Here is a 17,085-nt window from a genome sequence, read left to right as displayed (position 1 = left end):
TGTCAATCATGACTCCCAGGCAGGCTGTAGGCCAGAGGCCTTTTGAACTGAACAGAGATTGCGGAATAGCTCTGAGAGAGTAATGAAATCTAATGTAGGCTTTAATTCAGTCCCATATTCCCCCTTTTATAGACAGCTGCACAGAAAAGATAGTTAAATGTGTGTTTAACACATTTTGAACCAAGCCTAAGGAAAAGTAGTGAGTGAGAGCAATCTGCTTTACAAACTTCCAGAATGAAATCTTTGTGAAAGCTGAACGTCATAGCAACAACTCACTTCTTGGAGCATGTTATAAAATCTGAATGAGCTATACTCAGACAAGAACAAACTCACTGTAAACTATGTTCTGCTCAGGCTTTGGCAACAGATGCCACTATTTGGGATTTTTCTATACTGGATCCAGAAAGTTGTGATTCATTTCAGCAATGATCTCACCTGCTCTAAAGTCCTTTGATAGTCAATAGAATTTAGGCTCATCTTAATGTAGACTTCTAAAATAGAGCACATGAATAATGCACTGAATTATTTATACTATTTCTGTCCCATATAAAGACAGCAGTGGGCTCAGATACAGATGTCTGTGTATTGTAGCTATGTCTAGTCATTCAAATAGTCTAGGGAATTTTGAAACGTTTGAGTCATGTTTCTATAAAGACCTTCCTTCGACACATACATCGATCTTCTCTGGAAAGAATGCAGAGATTAATAATCACATATGGTAGGGAGACAATATAATTTACACAGAACTCTCAAAAAAGGAGAAAAGCCAGTAAACCAAAACGATTAAGAAGCAGTCCTGCATTTGCAGCAATATACTTTTTAAGGAACAAAATTTAAAGACCACAGAGGTGTCAGTTGGAAGGGACATCTGGAGTCTCTAGTCCAACCTACTCTGACTGGGACAGCTCCTGTCTCTAGGTGGTTGGTTGTGGCTTTGTCTTGCTGAAGCTTAAAAGCTTCCACAGAATTGTGAACTGCAAAGGAGCTTCTAAGAAAAGTTTAAATTGCCAACGAAAAACCCAACATTGTGACTACTTAGTAATGAGAGAATAAAAACATGTTAAGGTAGATCAAGAACAAAAAAAAACATTGCAGCAATGGGAAGGATCATTCACCATTTGTTGATGCAGAAAAGACATTAGTGCTAGTTTAAGCTAGAATGGTTGGCATTCTCATGAAGGTAGATGATACATTCACATTATATAATATTAATAAAATATACCAAGAGTAACTACTCAGAATATTACAACCCAATTACTAAAGTTAAATCGGCTGGAAGACAATGACACATCAGGGTCTTTTAAAAATACATAAACCAGCAACATCTACGAGCCTTTTATATTTATATCGATCAAGTTGCAGAACATGTAAATGCCAAGGAGAGCTCCCTTTCAAAAAACCTAGAGATGTCTTAGGAAGTATTACATTTTAAAAAAAAAACACAGGCAAAAACCACAGGCCAATTATTTACAGTCTTTGCAAAATCTTGGGAGGTCTGACAGAAATGCAATTCGTAGACAACTAGAAGATGTCAAAGGACTTGATACAAATCAGCAGCTATCCATAAAACCTCAGCAAACAAACCAGCCATTTCTTTTTCAAAGACTGAATTATTTCACCAAGCCCTTCAATTTAATTTCTTTTAATTCAATTTCTAAATGCACAGAGCAGAAGCTTCCCATTCCATGCATGCACGGCTTCCCAAAAATCTAAACCAGAGAAGTGGATAAGTGAGCCATAAAAAAATCTGGTACCTTATTATGCAATCATATTTCACATATATACTTTTGGCATATGTGTGCATGCCCATACACATGCAGAGAGATGCATGCACTTCAGTTTTCAGTCAGCTACCAAACAGGGAAGAACAACAACCTAAGCTATTATGCTTATACTGACGAGAAACTAAAACCCCCTCCAGATCTTTATATTTCTATAATGAAGACACTGTTTAAATAGATACTTTACTCTGATTTCTCAAGGAGGTGTAACCATGGCAGGGGGGGTGGAACTAGATGATCTTAAGGTCCTTTCCAACCCTAACTATTCTATGATTCTATTTGTGAAGTGACCATTTTTTGCAGCGTGAGAGGACACCACGTTCTTGGTGTTATTCAGAGTATTTTTGTAGAATGAATTAACTTTTTTTTCTGCTAGAAAACATGCATTAGTATGACCTGCCCTGCTAGAAGCCTCAATTTTCTCCCATTAGCCACAATGGGAAAGAGATACAATAATTAGTATTCACCTCTGCACTGAACTGAATTATAAGGATAACAAAATAATGAAATACCATTTGCCTTTGGCAGGAAAGGAGTCATTCCAGTTTCCCTATTGGTCAGTAACAGGGGGAATATAAGCCGAAATATACAGAGGAAGATTCAGCCCATTTGAGGTCTCAGTCACCCTCTAAAAATGCCTATTTCAAGCAATTAATACAGTGCCTAAAGGAACAGGCTTTTATTTTAGGTGATTTAGATGACTAAAGTTATGAGAGCTGAACATGAGCCTAAGCATGTAGGTAATCCTTCTTACTATATCAAAAATGATTCTGACATTAGCTGTGCTTTGAAGGTGCTTTTAATACAGCTCTTCTTATGGAGTGTTGTATTTAGACAGACGTTTTCTTTAAGTCTGATATAGTGTCATCTTGAGTTACAGCTTAATATTCACACTTCCCTAAAAGCATGTGACAGACATTTCCTTTACCTGTTCTTTGACTGGAGTGTTGACATTTGATAAACACTGTTGGCAGACAGCCAGAAAGGATTTCACAGTTTTCCTCAATATCAACAAGTCCTCCTAGAATAAACATTAAAAAGGGACAATACATAAACATTAATAAAAGGTTGATAGGAACAAGAAAAATAAAAAGATGGTAATAATTTCACATATTCAATCCTATAAACTAGCCAAACAAAAAAAGGCCATGAGAAAGCATACTATTCATAGAGCTCAGCGTAAACCAAGCCACTAATTTTCAGAGGAATGACCCAAAGTTTCCCTGTAATAAATAACAACAACAACATCCATTAGTTAAATTGTTTGTATTTTATCTTGAATATAAATGTAACGTTCAGAACAAAAAGTTTTAATACCTCAAGGTCAGCCTACCTGGTGGTTTATAAAGAATTCTGTACTCAGATAAATTAACATTAACAAAAAATGTAAAATAGCAATGAATGTCTCAAGTTCAACAAAAGCATAATCCTAACTGCCCCCAGGCTTGGGAAACATGAAGGTAAATCACAGAAATCTGATGAATTACAGAGGAAGAAGGGAGGTTTGCTGATCTGGAGAAAAAGGGATTTGTGGGTGGAAAAGATAAATGAATGACCGCTCTTGATCACCTTGATACAGAGACAACTGATGTGTATTTTAAATGTGGGTGCCAGAGGCGGCAGGCTCAATAGGAAAGCTGTGCACTTTCATCTGGGGAATTAATGCTGTATCCTGATGAATTCTTAGGGTTTTTATGGATAACAAAATAAACTAGTGAAAACAAATCAAAACAAAATATAAGATACTTTCCTCCATGATACCTCTACCAGCTTTCAGACAGAAGACAGTGTGCCCTGTAGAAAAACATCCAACCTAAACCTAAAGAAACCTAAACAGGTTTATTTTATCTATTAGATGTTACTACACATAACATTTTCCTTGCTAAAAATTCCAACATCTAATTATGCTGGCTGTTCAGTCCATGTGTCTTATTTCTAGTTTTAGCTTTTCTTATTGCTTCCTACTATAAGATCTTGTTACTCTTTGTTTACTGAAAAGCCTTTTTGTGGTCCATATGTTCTTCCTGTACTGGTTCACAACAGAAGGCAGGTCTGCAAGCGTCCAAAAGCACCTCAAAGCGTTTCTAAATCTCCGACCCTCTCATAATTTTCAATAGAGTGTGATTTTCTGATATGGACACTGCAGGTCTGTGAGCTACCTCAGCTTCCTATTCCTAATAATTTTTAACCTGATCAGTCTTCTTGTTCCCGGATACAAATTTTGCATTTGGCAGCATTAAACTGTCTCTCTGGGTTTTTAACTGTATTTTGTTTACCAACTGATCTATATAATGTGCAGTTTAAATGCCTTCACTTTACCTCCTTTGATGGTTGGTAAAAATTATCAGATTTTAGCAGAGAATGGATCTCTCCTGGAACGCATCAGGAGCTATCCCATTGGGTGATGACTTCCAACCTACAGCTTTTCTAGTATATTAATCAGCTTTGAGCTACTGAATAGGAACTACATTAAATTCACATATTCACCTGAAATGCAATGTGATACTAGTGTCTTACAGAAACCAGTATTTCAACTGCTTTCCTTATCAGGAAAAAAATGCAATCTTCTCAAGAACAGATTTATTTCTTCCTGCCAGTCTTACCTCTTGGCCATGTTCATTCTGCCCTTCAGCCTCGTACCAACTGTGTTTTCTATCAGCCAGCCCAAGATCTTACCTAGGACTGATGTCAGGCTTCTCAGTTCACTCTTACATAACCATCTGATTTATACCTTTAAACACTGGGATTACAATCACCTTAATAACTTCCTACTTTCTATCACAATTATCTTCCATTTAGATGTTAATGAATTTAACAGAGAAACTAAAACCTATGAAAAATCCTATATAAAGGTTAAGAAGTGAATGAGTATGGCTCCCATTTTTCTGTCAAAGAATGAATAAGACGTAGGCACACATTATTTATTATCCCCTCTCCTGATAGCATGACAAAGATCCATTTTGAGAAGTTACAGACAGCAAAAGAAAGCCCAAATGAACAGAGCAACTGAGCCATCTGGAACTCTGCTAAATTTGGAGAATCCCCAGACTACTACAGAGTGATAATTTTTTTTTTTTCTTTTGCAAAAGAGAAAATGGGAAGAAAAAAAAAAATAATTAGATTTTAAAGTCTTCTACTATTCTCAGGCACACAGCCAAGGTCCTGCCTGAGGTGTGATCACCTGATCCGCTGGCTTCAGCAGAAAAAGTCCTATGAAAACATTTTAGGTCCTCTTGGTTGTTAGAGTAAAACCATGGGGTCACACTGTGACCCAGGATAAAAATAGCCCTTTTCTGAACTGTACAGCATAGTATCTGCAAATTTAAGTAGTCCATAGCAGGAACAAGTATAAGCTCCTAACCCTAATTATCACCTTTCTATTAAAACATCTCTGAAACATTTTTATGCTGTTACCACTTCCTTAAGATCTATGATAAAAACTGTAATCTATAAATGATATTGCACAGTGTGGGGGAATCTGCAGAGCATCCTCTTGTTAACAGCCTGGATAAACCACAGTTGATACAATGAGAACATGAGTGCAACAGTGCCTGTGAACAAAACGCCCAAACCTACCTGTTCTGAGGGGGTGTTTGCCTGAAGACTGATAATGCTAAGAGGAAAGTTAACCTGAATTTGCTTACAATTACCAGATGAAACAGTAACCAGGAGATTACAAAGAAGCTTTTGAGAAAAGGAGGAGCCACCTTGTAAAGAAGTATAAAAGCAGTTGTGATCATGGAGAGGAACCTTGGGCTGGAACAGAGCAGCAGTTAAGCCAAGTCAGACACCCCACCACTGCCTGGGCCTGGTGGCACATCCTGCCTGCTGGAAGCCATAAGCAGCCTGCATCCATCTGCAGGACTGTCAGTTTTGGGTGTGACATGCAGGAACCCACATCTCAAGCGCATGTATGTGACTGTGGAGTGCTCTGTGGGTGTGGGTACACATGAAGCTGGAGCACCCACACGTCCAACAGCAGCCACATGTAAGCAGGGGATCTCACGCTCCCTGAAAGAAGGGCAATGGGCTTGTACTCCACGTGTCCTGTGAGAGTTGGGGTGGGCACATGTAACTCCAAACTGTGTGTATGTCTTGGGGAGGGGATTAGTGTAACTTTTGAACAGTTACAGGAGAGTAGTTTGACATTTGTAGGCATACATTAGCATTGTTCTACGATTATAAAAGTGACCAGTATTCTGGTTTACCTGTGGTATAGCTGATACTTATCCTGGAGATGTGTTGCCCTGACTGCAGGTTAATTATGTGTAGTTGATACATCAATGAGCTGACTTCATCCTAATTTGATTTCAACCACAAACAGTTTTTCCCTGCCACACATAAAAAGCCTATAGGCCAACACACCCAGCCTCTTGTAGTCAGCCACAGTCCAAAACATACCCAACAGCTGTAATATAAAGTATCTCTCAGAAAGCAATAAACGTGCCCTGGGCTTGGGCATAATGCCCAGGACAGTTTCCAAACAAGGGCAATCCTCTCAGCAGAGAGGCTGTATTTTTGGAAGAGCCATCTGAACACCAGGATAAAGAATAACTGAATTCCAAAACTCTTCTCAGAACTCATTTTCAAAGAAATCTTACCAGGAGCACCCATCCTGCCTCAAACTTCCTGCAATAAAACGTACACCTCATGGATACAGAGCATACCTAATTGAGAAAAGTAAAACTTGCCAATATATGCCCACTACAACCAAACTAAGTACTTTCTCCCACAGAAACACAACACCCTTGAATATTGTACTTAGTAATTGAATGCCTACATGGTAACTAAGTAGGTGAAACAGAGCAGCTACTATCTGCCAGCATGAACTCACACACATGACCCAGCTGGCAGCAGATGGACATTTCTTACAGATCAATCCCTCCATCTCTGATCTCTCAGCCTGGGTGCTCAAGACAAATCTAAAAAATCATCTTCTAAACACAAGCCTGAGAACAAAAATTCACGAATCTAAGCAATACAGAAAAACAAGGACTCAAGATGAGGTTTATGACATATTATAAATTCCCTTCTCTCCATTAGCCTTTTCATCTTTTATTTTCCTTCTCTTCCCCACTATCCAGATCCTATTTCCCTCCTACTCTCTTACCACCTTGCCTTCCCTTACCCCCACTGCCCTATAGGTACCAATGGCCTTTCCCTTTTCTTCCAGAGACAGTTTACCTGATCTGTGTCTAAGTAGAAACCAAGCAATTGTTCTCAGCTTGTATTTTTCTTTGTAATCTCCTGCTTTTATTTCAAACCTGAAAGGCTTCTGTGTCCAAAAGTCTCTCTAATTTTTACAGCTATATTCATTGGTCTACTAAAGATACCACTTCAGCCTACAAACCATCACCCTCCTCTGTCCTTAGATCCTTACAGCTACAGCAAAGTCACACTAGAAAGCTGGATGGACCTACATATTAAAATACTGCATCAGAAATGTTCCTGTTAAAGCCTGAATATTTTAAAAAATGACCATGAAATATACTACTTTTCATTCTGAGATGCTCGTGTTAATGCTTTTGTCTTCCCATACATCTTAATTTAGAAGTGATCCCCTTTAATGCCTGCTAATTTATAGGCCTAAATCACAGCTTATAAAACCACCATAGGCAAAATGATCTCCTAATGGATTAAATGCCAGATATAGTGCAGATCAGATTTCTTTTCACAGTGAACAAACTACAATGGAGAGTTTGATAGAAAAAACTCTCACAGAACAAAATGCTAAAACCACATCACATTTGCAGATTTCTCTCTATCCCATTTTTTTGATGAGCACAGCTGAGGTCGCTGCTGGCCAGGTATGAACAGCCAAAGGGCATTAATGCAGGCTACTCTTGAACTAAGCATGCAGAACACTCACTACTTTTATGAGGGTTGGGGTGAAACACCAAACACTAAGTTAATAACAGCTCTCTTGGTTACAGTAATTATGATTTTCATATGGGATTCCAGAAACAGAATTGATGTGTACTTCAAATGGTCATTCCTAATGGAGCTTTCGTAGTTCTTTCCATTCCTATGAACTACGTTATGAATCCTATGACTAATATGAATCAGAATAGTATTAGAAATACATGAAAGATTAAGGCTATTCTGCATTCATTACATAAAACAATGCCTCATACAAATGTATCCTATTTGGAAAAAGTAGGTAGGCAAAGCCATACGGTTGCACAAAGCTTGTCTGCAAGAAAAACCGAGTCACTGAAATAAAGGTCTTTTTTTCTTTCAGTTTAACTGGACCATCATGGTAATATTGCAAACAGCAGCCCATATTTATACTTAGATATGAAAATGCAAAGGTTCTGACCAGGTCCTATACAGAAAGACACTGTATATATTAGCCACTAGCTGCAGTTTAGTGTGAATGCTTTTTTGCTGTAATTTATACACAAGAGAACATGAAGCTTTCTTCCAGCAACGCTGACAGCTATCACTCTGCATCACCTATGTTATACTGCAGCAATTTACTGTAGTTAGTTCCAAAAAATGGAGAAATGCAGTGGAAGGAGATGAGAATCTTATCAAATATTCCATGTCTTGGCATTTGCACCCAGAGTGCATTGCTCCTCAAGGGGCCCAGCAAACGGGATATATTCAGTTTTCTCAGTTATAAAGATTCAGGATATAATATTATATACTACCAGCATGCTAAAGAGAAATAAGCTGAAGAAGCTGAGAGGGGAAAATGAGAATGAAAGCCAAGAATAAAGAATACCAATTATTCTTTTTTCTAGTAGCTTTTAAAAATATCAATACATGTCAGTATTCAAAACAATTCTAAGAATTTACGTTGCTTTTTTATCGTTTTTATGTGCCTAAAAAGCTTATTTTAGCAGTACTTTAGCATCTTTTTCTTTTTGATGCTGAAGGGGAAATACGCTTACTACTTCAGCTTTCATATTATTTTCATTTGATGTATTACTTTTAAAAAAGCCCTAAAAAGACAGGATGTTGGCCTCTGATTGATAGAAGATTGATAAAGGTCCTGGAAAAGCAAAGTACAACAAATAAGATACATGTAACATTGTCTTTACTGCATTACACTTGCATGCACTCACTTTTTATTAGTAATCATCTGCTAGTGACCTTACATTTCTATTTAGCACCATAAAAGATGCAAGTAAAAGGTAAGCAAGGTAAACACACATAAATATTAAGCTATCTGTGGTGTACAGACCAACATTATTGCTTACAACTATTAGGTAAGCATTGTCAATAAGAGTTATCCATCCAATTCCTGAAACTGCTGTACTCACAATAAAGTGCATTTCTTTTCAGCAATAAAAATGTAAAAATCAGCTAGTATAAAACCCTGATAAAGACAAGCTTTAGCTGTTTGTATAGCTTATACAGACATATGCATGATGGTAAATATATCCTGAAATATTGAATAAATCAAAACACCAACATTTTGTATGTTGCATGACATGAAATGACAGTACAGCAGGTGGAGTTACAGAGACTGAAGTCTAATGCCTTCTTAGGCAAGTCGTGTTTCTTCAGTAAAATCTGTGTGATCAAATGCCTACTTACTTTGGAAGGGGAACCTTCAGTGATTTTCACCAGCTGCCAGAGAATAGAGTAATGGGAACACTGCAGTGCCTGAACAACAATCTGTAACAGAGAGAATACAAACAATTCCAGCGCATTGGAAATATCAAGCATATCGGTAAAGTGTATGTAGAATTTATAATGCATTTTGGGGAGAAGAAATAGGAGCAGTTCTCAAATACTACTTTTTGTTTTCAAGGATATTATGTTTTTCCTTAGTCAATTTGGTGCAATAAGAAAGGGGCCTACTACAGGTAAAAAATATACTGGCTAAATGCTGGGACATGGGACAGAAAACTGCATTAGAGTACAGCAAGAGGCAATGTCACAGCATGCTGGAAGTACAACCCAACATCTACATATCTCGGATCAAAAGCATCTGTTTAAATATTTCTAAATCTGACTTTACTAGTAAAACAGTCTGGAAATTTGTTCCATTGTTTAACCGATATGTAGCCCAGCTGCTAAAAAAAAGGGAGAAAATACAAACTGTCTCACGGAGAAGACCAAGACTCATTCTCATGATGCTCAGAAAAATCTTTAAAATTTCAAATCTGTATTAGCTGCTAAAAATTTCAAAACCTTTTTGGCTTGAAGATGCTTCCAACAGTCAGTGGTTCTGTGCAGAATAAATCAATCTAATCTCTAATCACTTCACAAAATATTGTTTTGAAAGGCATCACTAAAGACAAAATCATTCCTTTTCAGCAAACTTCTACAAGTGGACTGGGGGAAGAAACACTGAGGATCGTTCAGATTTCAGACCTTTCTGCTTAACGTCTTACAGAAGTTTTTGGGGAGCCATATCACTATCAAACCCAGAAACTGAAAATGGCTGGTAGCAGCATGGACAGTTTTTATCTGCTGGCCCCCTCCCTCCAAGTAGCACAATTCCAGCATTAAGTAGCAACTGCAGAGAGAGCAGAAGGTCCCTGAACTTAAAGCCATGACATTCACATGGTGTGTGGCGACATGTCCTCCATATGGTCCTTTTTAGAAAATAATTTTATGGAATTTCGTTAGTTTTGGGTTTTTTCTAAATGAAGTTGATGTAAAATTAACAACTGGTTTCTAACTGAAATCAAATTATAACTTAAAATGTGCTGAAATGCTGGAGTAGGCAGTCTGCAGTCTAAACTGAAATCCTGGGAGAATCTGAAATGATCCCTATGCTCATCCCTTAGAGACTAAGACTGAACTGGGAGGAAACAAAGTCCAAGATATACCCACTCTAAGAACTCCCCTGGAAAGGCTGGCCAGCATCCCTGCTAAATGTTCTTGTTTCTCGGTTTTCATAAACTTCTATTACCTTCAACACACACCAATAACTTATGATAATACCAATTGCATTCAAGGTGTATAAACGCTGGGTTTCAGTGCAAACATCATGATTTATGCATTGCTTTTCACAGCCAGGAACATCAGTTATTCCTTACTTCACAGTTGAGAAAGGTGAGGAAGTAGCTCAAAAATCTCATAACCCAAGATTTTTCAGGTCCTCGTCAGGGCCTCACTATGGTATAAATTTCATTCAAAACTCCAAGTTCTTCCTAAATAATTGCAGTTTAGCACATTAACCTTTTGAATTTCTTGATGACTAGATTCTAAAACTTTGAATCCCCAAACGATGCCGTGCAGATATTGCTCACTGTACCTGTTCTGGCATAGCTCCGTGTTCAATTCCAGTTCTTAGTAATCTGTAGCAGTTACTGAACAGATCCCATTTTGTGAGATCATGTGCACTACAATGAGAGGTAACAAAGAGAGATTAGTTGTGTTCCTCGAAACTCCACATGACAGCAAGAATATAGTCTGACCTGGCAGCTCAGTGAGCTTTGGTATTTTTGCAAAGCTGTGACAATCCAGCCTGCTGACAAAGCAGCTGCACGATTAGTTCACACCATGCTAAAAGCAGAAGTTAGGCTTTCGGATAATTGAGGAAAAATGTTTAACTACGTGGGAATTCTGTAGGAAGGAGATAAACTCTCTGCATATCATACATCTTTAAAGGTTATTTAAGTTTAGCTACAAACTCTACTTGAGTGTTGCCTCTAAATCATCTTTCCTCTTTGGTTCTAAACATTGACAGAACTCCAGAAGGCACTTTCCTGGCACTATAGCAGAAACTACGGTCAAACATCTAGCAACATATACTGAATTAAAAATGGCTTTAAGCAAAATTAAGTTACAGATTTTTCTACTGTATCATTTGGAGAAAAATAATATACATTACCAGTAGATATTAAATATCCTGAAATATCTAAAGTAAGACAGCATGGCATGATATACATGTACATGAGACATATCCTGAAATATCTAAAGTAAGACAGCATGGCATGATATACATGTACATGAGACAGGTGGTTGCCACCCCCCATTGTTTCACATTTTAGTTGTACCAACTTGATTCGCCAGTGAGAGGAATACAAATGAGATTAGCAACATACATTCTACATCCGTACAGATCTCAACAGCTTGTGATACAGCTTTTTTAAATACAGAACTGAGAAAGGCCATGAAGATGCTCCAAGGGCTGGAGCACCTCTCCTATGGACACACGCTTGAAAGAGTTGGGGTTGTTCAGCCTGGAGAAGAGAAGAATCCAGGGAAACCTTAAAGCAGCTTCCAGTGCCCAAAGGGACTGACAGAAAACCTGGAGAGGGGCTTTTTACATAGGCCTGTAGTGACAGGACAAGGGGGAATGGCTTTAAACTGACAGAAGGGAGATTTAGATTAGACATTAGGAAGAAATTCTTCCCTGTGAGAGTGCTGAGGCGCTGGCACAGGGTGCCCAGAGAAGCTGTGGCTGCCCCATCCCTGGCAGTGTTCAAGGCCAGGTTGGACACAGGGGCTTGGAGCAACCTGCTCTAGTGGAAGGTGCCCCTGCCCGTGGCAGGGGGACTTGAACTAGATGAGCTTTAACATCCCTTCAACCCAAACCAGTCTGTGATTCTGTGAAATACAGAAGAAATTACAAAACATCTAATTGCCTGAAAGACAAAAATTCTCTCCCACAAAATTTAGGTTTAACGCTTTTTTCTGCAGTGGAATTAAACAGAGATAATTTGAAACAGTTTATAATATGTTTGTAAAAGACCAAGGCACTTCAGAATAATCAGACTTATGGTGATTAAAATACTCACCTGGAAGAAGAGACACTCAGTTTGCCAAGTGTAAATTAGGTAAAGCTGTCTCTTGCATCTGGCTCCCTTTCATCCCAGCACCTTGATCACTAAGACATGCTCACTTTTCCCACCCCTTTGTGTCTTCCCTGCTTTAGAGCTGCCTGACTTTAATAATTAACTACCCTGCTCAGCCAGAAAAAATAATTCCCTAGTTCTGAAGCAGAGCGAGGCTGAACTCAAGACTGGGAATACCTAGATCCTGCTGAAAGCCTAGCATGAAATGCTTCCCCATCTGGAGTGTGTTAGCCCTGGAAAAACTCACAGATAAGTTTCACAGAAAACGTTAATGCCCTTGTGCTGAGGGCAAGTGAAGTATGCACAAGGATTGTGTCATTAAGCCAAGGTGCATCTTGACTTCTAGTTCAAATCCGTGCATAGAACAAGAGGAAAACTTAAAAACAAAAGGAAACAAGAATGTAAAAATACTCTCTCCACCTTTGAATCTGGATGGTCTTCGAAGTATGAAGATAAAATGTTTCATAGATAAATTACAGACTGTCAGAGAAGTGCCTCTGGCTAGTGATATTAAGCACATAGTTGCTGCTTCAGCAAATCACAGAGTTGCTAGTAAGGCAGAGTTGCACCTCCTTAATTACAGTGCTGTAATTAAAGCAGTAAAATCTCCTTGGTGTGCAGAGGCAGATATCAGCATAGATTATCCTACAGGGAACAGGAAAGGAAAAACTATCTCATTTCCACCTTTTCATATTAGAGCCCTCCATGACAGGCAGCCATCACAGGGGGCATGCCCCATTGCCCTGACAGCTGGGGGCACCTGAGCTCTGTGCTCAGAGCCTGGCCTTACAGCTGATCTCAGGAAGAGCTTTTCAGCTGCCAAAATGGAAAAAAAATTAACTACATACATGTTGCATAGGGGTTTTCCATATACGCTTCCTTAAAGAAGAGCTTCCTCATTAAATTTAGGCACATTCTGGCACACCTTTGTCTCTTCTGAACTACTTAACAACCAAAATGATAGTTATAAGGGTACCTTGGACACAATACAATTCTCCACAGAGGTTCAGATTGGCACAGACGCTCCAGAATGAAAATTTACACAACACAGAATTTTCCCTTTATCCCTCCATGTCAGAAAATCTTCATGGATTACAGAAAACATTTCATCCAAGGTTTCTTTTCATCCCTATAGACAGCACTGTCTGCTGGGGCACGTTTCTGCCAGGTAGTCAGATGAAGTAAAGGTACCAGTTCCACAGTGTTTCTGCGTGGCAAGCAGCAGCTTATAAAACTTCCTTTTCACAGAGGCGATCTCTCCACTCACAAAACTGCTTCTCTTTTTGAAGATGCACAATGTGAGAGAAGCTGTACCTTGGACTTTGAACAGCTATGCTAGATACAGTCTAATTTCTCTACTGAGGTTTCATTTATCATCATTTCTACTACTTCTGGATATAACAAACTTCTGAGAAACTCAGTCTGAAGGATGTTCTGGTCGACTACTAGAAAAAAGCTTAAGCAAATGGTTTCTGTAACAGGTAGAGAAGATCTGGTCTGACCATGAATTTACCGATCTGGGTAGTGTCCCGACTGATCATGCTTATACCGACTCTGGAGAGTTTCTACAGCCGCTGCAGGTTTATAAAGTCACTGTGGAGGCAGGAAGGAATCAAATTCCAGATTATATTTGAGGACTACTGGACAGCAATACCAACAACCCTGATTTCTAAATGTGAAATGTTCTCTATACAGGACAGCATCAAAGGTTACAACCAAACTAAGGGAGGTGATGCTTGAGATTCACACAACTTGCATTGAATTAACTGAAGTAATTAAATAAGAAATGCTGATATTTTGCAGCATACAAACTGCTACAGCACTGGTGTGTTATGTGTGAAAGCTCAGCTGAATTAGGCTGGAGTCAGTATAGGAAAACTGTCTCCATATACTTAAAAAAAACTCTATAGACAGAAAAATCTCTATAAATATCAATGAGACCCTGGCAAAAAAAGAAGCCCAAGTATATCCTTCAGGTGTTCTACTCAGAAGACCTCAAGAAAATTTGTCATTACATTCTGAAACTTGGAGTGAAACATTGTAATGATGAATTTCATTTGTACTGCAATATTGATATCCTTGCTTGATGAAAAGACATGATTTAAAAAGGGTGCTGTGAGCCCTCTTGGAAAGAGGATTAGCTTAGGTTTGGCAATCTCAGTATAGAAGCCGTTTGGTCTGGAAAGGTTTTCTGATAATCCTCTGTTTATTTTCACCTTGCTGGGCTTCTTTTTCCTAAAATACGAAGTAGCAGCAATTACCAAGCAAACCGAAGCACAGATAAGGTACAGAGGAGCTTCTCTCAGCGGAAGAAGAGATGGACTTGTTTCATTTCGAAGCCTCAGCACCTTCTTTATCAGTGTATTTTATAAGACTGGAAAGATGTCAGTTGTTAGCCTGCAATTTCAACTTCTTCCATTGATTTAATTTCTTTTGGCTCCCAGCTGGTGACAGCCAATGACAATATCAGACAACAGCCACCATTCTTTGAGATGAGAAAGCTCAATGCAAGATTTGAAGATCCTTATCTCCTAGCTAAACGTTCAGCAAAAATCATCTTGGATGGTATGACTGTTTCCTTTCACAAAGAAATCACATAGGACGTTACATTCAGTAGAGAAATTAAAAGATTTCATTACTTCATTATATGCAAGCAGATATTAATTAGAAATTCCCATTGAACTATAATCGCAAATAACAAATCAGCTGAGAAATGATACACAGCTGCTCTTCAGCTTTCATTCTTTTCTCTTTCCTATTTTTTGAAGGTGAAGGTAGATGTCCCCAACCCCTATTTGTGTGTTATTCTACAAGGCTTTCTTTACAGTCTGAAATAACTCCCCAGAGATTTGGAACCCAAAACGAAAAAAAATATATATGGGAGACTCAGAAAAGCTTTAAGATTTGTGCTTCTTTTTTGGATGTGAACTATAGCTTTCACCAGTCCTCTCAGGAAAGGCAGAAGTGGCTCTAGCGTGTTACCAGGGAGACCGAGAACCTAATTTGCACGTGTCAGTCTGCTGCTCTACGGAAATTAGTAATGATTTAATGTTCTCTGTGGGACTCCTGTTGAATGGAAACAAACAGTAGATATTTCAGAGCCATTTTGTACAACAATCCAATGCAGAATTCAGGGTAAGTGAAGACTAAGCACAGAAAGAAAAGAGAAAGTGAATCAGTAAAAATAATTTATGTAACAGAGGTGGCAGATGCAAGACCTCTCACATCTTGTGATGAGGAAGCGTCCCTTGTGCGCTGACTGTCTGCCATGCAGGGGAACAGGACTTTTAGTAAGACACTCATAGGTGTAAAAGTATTTAGTGCAAGGGATAGTATACCACTTGAAAATCAAACCTGTAAAAGTAATAGCATTAACTAAGCAAGGACCCAGATTAACCCAAACAGTTATACTCACAAATGCCACTAATCTTCCAGCAATCTCTATGTCATATTTCAGGCCATATATTTTCTCATTTCTTAACACTAAACATTAACTGATACTCACTGATAAAATTTTTGAGGGGAAAAAAATCACCTACTTGTGAAAAGAGGTTAACCTCTTTAATGTGGAGAGCACGTTGTATATATCATCATCATCAGCTTCTTCTCCCTGAAAATGAAAGGAAATCCATTAGACTTCAGCAATCCAGCAGAGAACGTTACTGCACAGGGGGAGCAGACTTCTTTGAGGGTTTATGCTGACGCTCAACTGTCTCCAAATTTTCCAGTGATTTTTATCTAGATTCCATAACAATAATATTTAAATAACCACTGCACAGCACTAGGAAATAAGTGAGATCATCTGACAATATTCAGCAGTACCACTGTGTTAATACTCAAATCAGTATTCTCCAGCAGCAGAAATAATTCCCAAGAATAAAACCTGAGTTCTACCTGATTTTGCAAAAACGACTGAATCATCAGTTTTAACCATCACCTGATGAAAATGCTGCAAGAACAAAGTCAAACACTTGCCACTCTCCACACCAGACACTAGCAGATCTCAACAGCAAGTTTTTTAAAATTATCAGTGGAAAAATGTCTTTCTTTTCATATCTTTCATTGCTGCTCACTGTGTTACACCCCATAATGCATGACAATCACATTATGTGCACAGATTGACATACATTCAGAACTGGAGGGAAGGTCGTTTGTTTTAGATTTTACAAATCTGAGGAAACAACAGTCCAAGAATAAATATTGCACAATTCAATCAAAACTTTCCATTTAAATTATTTCTTTTCCTTTCTGGTGTTTAAAAATATCATCATCCTAATATTTTATGCAAACTGAACAGCAAATTGTCTTAGTAAAAAAAGTTGAAATAAGATACTTCCAAAAGAGAGTTCCTAAACCTCTGTCAGTGGGTCCCAATGGAAAAAAGTGAAGGCTGATATTTATGGTGATCAGTTCCTGGGCATCTGGTGTGGAGAACTTGGCTGGTTCTGAAGCTGGGTCTTTCTGCTGGCAGTCCCACTCCAGCCCTTCTTGCTACCCAACTCAGCAACAGATTCCCAAAGTTTTTTGCCTTGAAGTTTTTG

The 17,085-nt window shown here is 38.5% G+C and overlaps 1 protein-coding gene across 5 annotated transcripts in view; it reads right to left on the bottom strand.

The window, feature by feature from the left end:
* The window catches only part of STAG1 (stromal antigen 1), a 190,526-nt gene that overhangs the window by 31,203 nt on the left and 142,238 nt on the right, over window positions 1-17,085 (bottom strand). For all 5 annotated transcript variants that reach the window (XM_030494156.1, XM_030494152.1, XM_030494155.1 and 2 more), the window contains exons 20-23: window positions 16,084-16,154; window positions 10,999-11,086; window positions 9,327-9,407; window positions 2,710-2,802 (exon numbers count right to left, since the gene is read on the bottom strand). In XM_030494156.1, the coding sequence (XP_030350016.1) occupies window positions 2,710-2,802; window positions 9,327-9,407; window positions 10,999-11,086; window positions 16,084-16,154 (333 nt within the window). The remainder of the gene's footprint in view (window positions 1-2,709; window positions 2,803-9,326; window positions 9,408-10,998; window positions 11,087-16,083; window positions 16,155-17,085) is intronic.

Source organism: Strigops habroptila, chromosome 8, assembly GCF_004027225.2.
Source record: "Strigops habroptila isolate Jane chromosome 8, bStrHab1.2.pri, whole genome shotgun sequence".
NCBI classification, from domain to species: Eukaryota; Metazoa; Chordata; class Aves; order Psittaciformes; family Psittacidae; genus Strigops; species Strigops habroptila.
Note: the sequence above shows the minus strand (reverse complement) of the source record. Positions and strands in the feature narration are given on the sequence as shown.